The sequence below is a fragment of the Anopheles stephensi genome (assembly GCF_013141755.1).
Source record: "Anopheles stephensi strain Indian chromosome Y unlocalized genomic scaffold, UCI_ANSTEP_V1.0 chrY24, whole genome shotgun sequence".
Classification (NCBI taxonomy): Eukaryota; Metazoa; Arthropoda; class Insecta; order Diptera; family Culicidae; genus Anopheles; species Anopheles stephensi.
Genome location: NW_023404996.1, coordinates 52,060 through 62,119, shown reverse-complemented (window position 1 = coordinate 62,119; position 10,060 = coordinate 52,060). Strand labels below are relative to the sequence as shown.

General features: G+C 47.9%; 1 protein-coding gene across 1 annotated transcript; it reads left to right on the top strand.

The window, feature by feature from the left end:
• The first annotated feature begins 1,166 nt into the window (after positions 1–1,166).
• On the top strand, positions 1,167–8,615 carry LOC118515177. Its single transcript, XM_036061880.1, has 2 exons — positions 1,167–1,729; positions 8,489–8,615. The coding sequence occupies exons 1-2, from the start codon at positions 1,404–1,406 to the stop codon at positions 8,613–8,615; spliced, it is 453 nt and encodes a 150-aa protein (XP_035917773.1). The 5' UTR covers positions 1,167–1,403.
• Positions 8,616–10,060: the final 1,445 nt, after the last annotated feature.

Here is a 10,060-nt window from a genome sequence, read left to right as displayed (position 1 = left end):
CACATTTCGAAAAATCTTAGTAGGCATGGAAATTGTATGCCGTAGACGGTGAGCCCCGCCGAACTGAAACTATATTACGTAATCGAGCCTTTCGAGAAGCTGAACGCACGGACCTCCACGCCGATAAAATCCATAGAAAATCCGGCCCAAATGGAACGCACGGCCGTCCTGTAGGACAGTTCAACGGGGGAGGATACACCCCCGCTGCAGGCAACGGTCGTGGTGCCCGTGGTGCCCGTGGAAACGGACGAAAAACTGGAGGTTGCTGGTAAGTAGAACGTGAAGTGATGAAGGATGCAATAATGTCGTTCGGTTTTTTCGTTCCTTTATTTCACGGCGCGCCCCGCTAGAGGACAACTCCACGCTGAAGGCAATCGTCGTGCCTGAGGGAAATGCACCGGCTCAACCGGACCAGGCTGCTGGTAGCTAGAATGGCGAAATGTGTGCGCGGTCCGGTAATACCGATGCTAGCTCGCTCGTCTTCTTCTGCTTTTTCTTGAAAGGTGCTGTGCCTGCTTTAGTGGATGACGGCATGGAAATGGACGACGCTCCGGCAGACGATACGTTGGTGAACGATTCACTTGATGATGAGCTGTCTTGGATGCTCAACCAATCATGGAAATCCAGGCTCCCTGCTATTTCGGGTAGCACTCTGGGCATGATCTCGAAATCGATGATAAGCGCTAGTGATGAGGACACCCCGGCCGACAATTGGCCGCCAAATACACCCAAGCAAAGGCGTCAGGTATCGTTCGATGATGGACCGGTAAAACATCCTCCCCCACAGGGCCAATCGTCGGATTCGTCCGATGATGACAATAGTTCTTTCTGGTCGTGCTTCCGTCGCAGACAGAAGTCGCCGAAATCTCCCGAGCCGTGGCCATCGGGGCTGCAGAAACGGCGCCCACCAACACCCGCAAAGGATGCCAACGGGGCTCGAAGTTAAATCTAAGATTCCGAACGAACTATCAGTTCTTATTTGTTCGCGTTTCGTTAATTAACAAAAATACATCAATCATTGTTTGTAGATGTTAGTCTGCAGCATATGAACATTGTTGCGCGTTGTTGCGTGTTCTTCTTGGGTACATTACTACAAGCTGACGCTTTCTGCTTGGTTTGATTTGGAGCTGTTCAGCAAAGGGTAGCATCACATTACGCGAACACTACGGCCATGTGCGAATATATATGGAAAACTGAACGGACGTTGGACGCACGTAGGCATCAACTCATGGTTCACGCACGGAAGTGGCGTAGACAAGGCAGTCATGTTTCACCTGTGGAATCTGACAAATGCGACGAATAGGCGGCACCGGACGATAGTGCGTGGGTTTGATTTTCAGAAATGGAAGTTGACTCTCGACACCGGATGAAGACTTCGTGGAAGCGTTTACCAGCAACACCGGATGGCAACAGATGACGACGTTAGGCTGATACTGATCAGGTCTGACGAGCTGATGATGGAGCAACCGGCCGTGAGCGAGACTATCAATGGGGGTACGTACGCGAAACACAAAAACCCCGAACGAATGCTTCAGTCGGTCGAACGGCTTACGCAGGAGCTGGTGTCCCAGTTGGAAGAACGGCACGTGCGTACTAACCCGGAGGAATGCAGTTCGATCGTTACCGGCGTACAGTTCAAGATAGGCGAAAAGGTAACAACGGGGCCGGGTGGAACGGTTGCCTTGGCGCTGAACGATCGTCTGCACGGTGATCCGCGGGTGGGATTGATTTGTGCAGCACATCCCGGTCGTGCTTAATTCAATCGATTGCATCTCGCTTGCGCCTATACGACAACCACGACAATGACCGCGGTTGTGACGGCAACGGCGACGGCAACGACGACGACGACGGTGGCGACGAGTCGGGTAATCAAGCCTGTGCGCGTCGTATCCAATCCCGGCTCACCGAGGACGCGAAAGTTACAGCGTGAATCTTCCATCAACAAAGAGGCGGATGAGTCCAAGGTAAATGGCATGCTAGTGCTACCAACGCCGGCTGAATTGTTACACTTTATATAAACGCTAACACCCTGTAATATCTGTATATCAGTCTCTGGAGCTTTACTAGTACGATTCGATTTATTATGTTGTTCGAATATCTGCAAAAGGAGAATTTCCAGGTTCTAGTATCCCTACACAGGTTCTGCCATCAATTTCGATTGTATAAATGCTAGTTTTAGCTTGTTATTTACTACTTACTTACTTACTCGGCTTGGGGCAAAAATCCTAAAAGCACTTTACGGGTTGGGTCGTCAAGTGTCATTCTCATGGCATGACCAGCCCACCGCAGCCTGGCGAGTCTGATCCGCTCCCCGATGGTGAGATCATCGTACAGCTCGTATAGCATCTTCCTCTCGAACGCGGCTCAGAGGGTTTCGTCAGTTTTGGACAGAGTCCATATCTCAGAGTCGTATGTGAGTACTGGGACTATAAATGCTCGGTACAGTCCCAGCTTCATCCGTCGCAACAGGTATTTAGAGTGGAGAAGTTTCTTCAGGCTGTAGTATGACCGGTTGGCAGCCAGTACCCTTGCGCGTAACTCAATATCAATGTGGTTGTCGGTGGATCTGGACTGACTTATACAAGATGGTTCCCGAAGCTTCCACCTCCGATTGTTCTCTCTAGCGCCAGATAGAAGTGAAGGCAGGCAAGCCCATCTCCCTGGCGCAAGCAAATCTCTCCTGGTGGTAGCAAAGAGCCCTGAGAGTTTTCCATCCACCTTCACCTGGCATGTGATGTTGGCCATTGTCATACTTACAAGCCTGGTAAGCTTGGCCGGCATTCCAAAAGTGCTCATTGCGTCGAGAGGTTTACCCTGTAAGTGGTTGATTTTCCGTTTGGAAATCCTCTCTGGTAGTGTCCATCTAGTTTTTAGCTATCCGGTAGAAACAGAACAGTCTCACCTTTAGTTGCAGATTGAAATGTTTTGCTTTCCTTTCGTAAATCCTTCTAAATTGAGTCTCTGCTCGTCTATAGTTGAAAGATAGGTTGGAAAGATTTGAGGAACTTATGCGAAATTAGAAGGGTTATCTAACTGATTAAAAGTCAGGCTTTTGTGTAATTTTTACACACTTATAATTGGTTTGTTTTCAATTTAGAAACCTTTGACTTACATGTGTTTTAAACCTATTTTCCTTAATGTTACTGTAATACTTACTTTTAGCTTTTTTTCGATACTATAATTTCTTTCGAATCGTAAGGACACAGCTTTTTTGGCTAAAAAAGATTGTTGAAGACCAGGGAAATCTTCTTAAAATCAAGACTCACTCTATAGAAACTACACCCACACACACGCACGCGAAAGTATTTATCTGATTGTATTTATGAATTCATTAATTTTTTTTTTATTTTTAGGTTAAACCCATAAAAAGCCAAGATGTGAAAAGTGTGAAGAAAGAGCAACAGACCAAACCAGAAACCGTAACCAGAAAGCGTTACGAAGGTTTCCCGCGTTCGGCAACCAGTAGTGCCAAAGGGTGGCTCCATTATTACCGGCAGAACACCGGCAAAACCTTCCATCGGCAGTCCCATCCATCGTCCGGTTGCGAAACCACTCGCCACAAAACCGTACGCTCAACGTTCGGCGACGAAAAAGCTTCAACGTGACGCCACCCGGCAGCAAGCAGAAGCTCAAACCACCAGCGGTGCCAGTGGCAGCCGCCGGATGGTAAACCGATGTCGAAAATCCCACTACCGAAGGGTGAGAAAACTAACACACCACCGAGTCGTATTCCACCGCCGAAGCGGACCACACTCCAGGCGGGAAAGCAGTCATCCAAGCTCGGTGCATTGAAAACGTCTCCTGATGGTGCCCTTAAGAAGTAACGGCGCATAGCTAGCTTCCTTTTCTCTGTCGCTCTCTTTCGTGTAATCTTAGCTAGCTTATCTCATGGATGGTAGCAATTGAAACAAATACTTTACTATCTTACACACGTGCCCGGCTTGCTTAATAGAAGGCTATACCGTTTGCTGCTGGTCGGGATCGGTCAGATGATTTATCCATTGGCCGGTTAGTCGGGGCCCCGTAGGGTGTTCGATTCCTTTCTTTTCGTCTCTGTTACGTCGCATGTTACCTATTACCAACTAGCCCGAAACAAGCAGACACACACAAACCTGCAAAACCTTGATAGAGTTAGGGATAGAAATGAATTATAAAATAATCATACTTATAGCGATATATTCTAGTCCGCCCCCCCCCCTCCATCCCCTTTTTTGATCGCATAGTACGAATTTACGAACGAATATGCTTTTTTTAAAGCTTTTAGTTAAACGCGACCCCATAGTCTGGTGTAGAGCTTTCGCTTGTACTCGCAACGCAACCAGTAAGAATTGATTTACACATACCAGAAGAAGGAGCAAACGTAGCCGTACAATATAAAGAAAACCGATATTATGAACATCAGTAGTTAACTTATCATTTAAGTTACCTTACTTCGCTTTACCAGCGCATAATACATATATATATAAATATATATATATATACATCTATTAATGGACCTTGCCGTACGGTTTAAGAAAAATAATAAACCCTATAGCTTCAAATCTATGCAACAAATATGCTCTATACGTGTCCTATTTCCCCCCAAAACTGGGTTAAAATCTTTTTTGTGAATCAGCCTGCTCAATTGGATCTTGTGTGTGGTAGGGTATGATGGTAAGGTTCAACTCCTGGAGATGGTAAGCGTCCAGAAAATTTAAAGAATTTTCTCCATCTTACAGGCCTACCAAACCACTTTTTACGGACGTAGATTGATGGATCCTGCTCAACAAAACGCAGGCAGCTAGTTTAGCGCCAACGATTCTTCACAAATGCAGGCGACTATTAGCCCCAGTGTTTAAGGTGGCCTGTATGCAGCAGCATAGATACCATGTGAATCTAGCTGGTACAACTGTGAGGAACCACTGTTAACCGTCTGCAGTACTGGTGGTAAGCACGGACCCTTGCCCCCTTGCCCTAGACAAATCCCAACTTTTCCCTATTCAACATCGCTTCCGGGAAAATTGCCATGCTACTTGTGTGCTGTCGACAGTCAAAAGCTTCGTCATCGTTTGCGTACATTGTATGCGAGTCTCACACCTACGACCCACAGCTGTTAGGATTTAAATTGAGGTTGAATGCGTTGAATACCGGGCCGTTGTAATGACCAGCAATAGAGACCGTTCTCTGGAAGCAGTTTATCTGTTAGAAAGTGTTAATCTCACGGAGTTCTGCCAAGGACTTGCCCTAGCCCGTGTTTACGTTCAGGATGTGGTGGAACATGGGAAGGAATCACCTACCAGAGAACCGTTACAACCGGTGATGCTGCGTGCCAAGAAATGTGGGCCTAAAAGAAGAAAAAGAAGAAGAAACTAATTATCTGTTTGACATTTACCGGAACATTTTTTGCCGGATATTAATTTCCTTCCACTAATTACGAAAAATTCACTAGTAAGCACCGTGAAAGCTTGGAATCAACACCCCCCACCGGACGGATTGTTTTCCCACAAGCATTTGACAACAATGTGCATGTAACACAACCAGTGGAGTCCGTGTTGAAATGTTTGAAACGTTTCGCAAAGGAAAAGGATTTATCCCTGGAAGAAAAAAAAAACAAAATGGCGACGTAAAAGAAGAACTCATGGCGGCAAGGTGTACTCCGTTTGTGCCGGAATATTTTTTGCCTGGTCGCGCAGTTACATTGTAACGGAACCGGTTTGAAGGTATCCCAACTGACATCTGTTATACAAAAAAGGCTAAATTTAAAAAAAAAATTGCCCGATCCTCGCCATAACTGCTCGCTTCATGCGCGAATGCTCGTTACGCTCTTAGAGCAGCTCAGCACCATGCCAGTTTGCCGTTGGAACGAGCAGCACAGCACACACCCGTTCGCTCTCGCGTGCAGTGGCGCTCAAACATTTTCTCGCTTTCCGCAATGTGCCGTGCACTGCTCGAACCATGATCTTTCGTTTAAGAGCCCCTGAGTGCGAGAGAGCGAACACACGTGTGCAGGGTCGCTCGAACTGTTTCTCGCGCCCCGTTTTGGTACTGATATGCAGCGCGCATTATAAAACCGTCTGGAAATCCCTGCAAATTTTTGCTTCTCTCTTTCTTTATTCGCTCTGGCATGAGCACGCTGAGCGACAGTCGTGTTCTGAATGTGATGGAGGGAGGATGCCGCACGCGCACGGATAAGCCGAAGCGCATGACCGGGTGTTTGAATGCAGATGGATTGTTCGTGTTTTGCGTGTAGGTGAGCTGCGGTAGCCTGGAGTTTCACTCGGTGATGATCAATTCGTGTTTGCCGCTTCCCGTAACATGTTTTCTGCGAGAGATGAGGTATGGTTCAGCATCTCATGTACGACGAAGAGCACCATTTCTCAACTCACCGTCTTGTTTTTCCCCCTAAAGGAACACTGGCGAACACGAGGAGTGCAACGGAATAGTGAGAAACATTGAACGGGTTTGTTAAATAAAAAAATAATTTAGCGTAATATCACAATCTAATCCGAGTGTTATTGTTTATATGTTTTCATTTGCGCTGCCATAGCGCCTCTGGCCTATGACAGCTTGGATCCGAAGGAAATGGGTGAAAAAACTACGTGAAACCACGCGTTCGAACTGTTATAATTAGCTAAATCTGCTGCTCTCTAAGGCAAGATTTAGTATCGAGATTTAGGTAAAAGAACTCGAAAAACGCCATAAGCCTGCTATAAAATGTCAGTTGGGATGTCAACGCGAGCGTTCAAATGGAACCGTTTGCCATGCGGATTTGTGAAGTGTCACATTTCGAAAAATCTTAGTAGGCATGGAAATTGTATGCCGTAGACGGTGAGCCCCGCCGAACTGAAACTATATTACGTAATCGAGCCTTTCGAGAAGCTGAACGCACGGACCTCCACGCCGATAAAATCCATAGAAAATCCGGCCCAAATGGAACGCACGGCCGTCCTGTAGGACAGTTCAACGGGGGAGGATACACCCCCGCTGCAGGCAACGGTCGTGGTGCCCGTGGTGCCCGTGGAAACGGACGAAAAACTGGAGGCTACTGGTAAGTGGAACGTGAAGTGATGAAGGATGCAATAATGTCGTTCGGTTCTTTCGTTCCTTTCGTTTACGGCGCGCCCCGCTAGAGAACAACTCCACGCTGAAGGCAATCGTCGTGCCTGAGGGAAATGCACCGGCTCAACCGGACCAGGCTGCTGGTAGCTAGAATGGCGAAATGTGTGCGCGGTCCGGTAATACCGATGCTAGCTCGCTAGTCTTCTTCGGCTTTTTCTTGAAAGGTGCTGTGTCTGCTTTAGTGGATGACGGCATGGAAATGGACGACGCTCCGGCAGACGATACGCTGGTGAAAGATTCACTTGATGATGAGCTGTCTTGAATGCTCAACCAATCATGGAAATCAAGACGCCCTGCTATTTCAGGTAGCACTCTGGGCATGATCTCGAAATCGATGATACGCGTTAGTGATGAGGACACCCCGGCCGACAAATGGCCGCCAAATACATCCAAGCAAAGGCGTCAAGTATCGTTCGATGATGGACCGGTAAAACATCCTCCCCCACCGGGCCAATCTTCGGATTCGTCCGATGATGACAATAGTTCTTTCTGGTCGTGCTTCCGTCGCAGACAGAAGTAGCCAAAATCTCCCGAGCCGGGGCCATCGGGGCTGCAGAAACGGCGCCCACCAACACCCGCAAAGGATGCCAACGGGGCTCGAAGTTAAATCTAAGATTCCGAACGAACTATCAGTTCTTATTTGTTCGCGTTTCGTTAATTAACAAAAATACATCAATCATTGTTTGTAGATGTTAGTCTGCAGCATATGAACATTGTTGCGCGTTGTTGCGTGTTCTTCTTGGGTACATTACTACAAGCTGACGCTTTCTGCTTGGTTTGATTTGGAGCTGTTCAGCAAAGGGTAGCATCACATTACGCGAACACTACGGCCATGTGCGAATATATATGGAAAACTGAACGGACGTTGGACGCACGTAGGCATCAACTCATGGTTCACGCACGGAAGTGGCGTAGACAAGGCAGTCATGTTTCACCTGTGGAATCTGACAAATGCGACGAATAGGCGGCACCGAACGATAGTGCGTGGGTTTGATTTTCAGAAATGGAAGTTGACTCTCGACACCGGATGAAGACTTCGTGGAAGCGTTTACCAGCAACACCGGATGGCAACAGATGACGACGTTAGGCTGATACTGATCAGGTCTGACGAACTGATGATGGAGCAACCGGCCGTGAGCGAGACTATCGATGGGGGTACGTACGCGAAACACAAAAACCCCGAACGAATGCTTCAGTCGGTCGAACGGCTTACGCAGGAGTTGGTGTCCCAGTTGGAAGAACGGCACGTGCGTACTAACCCGGAGGAATGCAGTTCGATCGTTACCGGCGTACAGTTCAAGATAGGCGAAAAGGTAACAACGGGGCCGGGTGGAACGGTTGCCTTGGCGCTGAACGATCGTCTGCACGGTGATCCGCGGGTGGGATTGATTGTGGACGATGAAGGCAATCGGGAGAGCGAAGAACCACCATCCATTCTGTATCAAATGTCGATGCCGTTTGTGCAGCACATCCCGGTCGTGCTTAATTCAATCGATTGCATCTCGCTTGCGCCTTAAGAAGACCGGACGACGCCGGTGGTGACGACCACGAGAACCACGACAATGACTACGGTGGTGACGGCAACGGCGACGGCAACGACGACGACGACGGTGGCGACGAGTCGGGTAATCAAGCCTGTGCGCGTCGTATCCAATCCCGGCTCACCGAGGACGCGAAAGTTACAGCGTGAATCTTCCATCAACAAAGAGGCGGATGAGTCCAAGGTAAATGGCATGCTAGTGCTACCAACGCCGGCTGAATTGTTATACTTTATATAAACGCTAACACCCTGTAATATCTGTATATCTGTCTCTGGAGCTTCTGAATATCTGCAAAAGGAGAATTTCCAGGTTCTAGTATCCCTACACAGGTTCTGCCATCAATTTCGATTGTATAAATGCTAGTTTTAGCTTGTTATTTACTACTTACTTACTTACTCGGCTTGGGGCAAAAATCCTAAAAGCACTTTACGGGTTGGGTCGTCAAGTGTCATTCTCATGGCCCTGACCAGCCCACCGCAGCCTGGCGAGTCTGATCCGCTCCCCGATGGTGAGATCATCGTACAGCTCGTATAGCATCTTCCTCTCGAACGCGGCTCAGGGGGTTTCGTCAGTTTTGGACAGAGTCCATATCTCAGAGTCGTATGTGAGTACTGGGACTATAAATGCTCGGTACAGTCCCAGCTTCATCCGTCGCAACAGGTATTTAGAGTGGAGAAGTTTCTTCAGGTTGTAGTATGACCGGTTGGCAGCCAGTACCCTTGCGCGAGTTAAAAATTGTGCGTTACACTTATAAAGGTTCGGACGCGGATATACACTGAAGACGTCTGGTTTTACTGCTGGTCAAATTAAGAGTGATTTATTTGAACTATTGATACATGTATGTGGATTGGGGGAATTGGATTGGAACAGGAAACGGAGGTGGTGCTGATTCAGCTTCTCGGTTGCTAAGCCATTCGATGCAAACGATATTGGTGCAAGTTCGGTGCGAAGCATAAGCTGACGACGCTGTTGGCGGTCCCGTACGAAACAAAAGCTGACGTCGCAGGAATTACTGGGTCATCGGATGTTCGACCGATGTGTTAACTCGCGTAACTCAATATCAATGTGGTTGTCGGTGGATCTGGACTGACTTATACAAGATGGTTCCCGAAGCTTCCACCTCCGATTGCTCTCTCTAGCGCCAGATAGAAGTGAAGGCAGGCAAGCCCATCTCCCTGGCGCAAGCAAATCTCTCCTGGTGGTAGCAAAGAGCCCTGAGAGTTTTCCATCCACCTTCACCTGGCATGTGATGTTGGCCATTGTCATACTTACAAGCCTGGTAAGCTTGGCCGGCATTCCAAAAGAGCTCATTTCGTCGAGAGGTTTACTCTGGCTATCCAGTCATATGCGGCTTTAAAATCAATGAAGAGATGATAGGAGTGGATCTATTGCTCCGCCATCTTCTCCAAGATTTGCCGCAT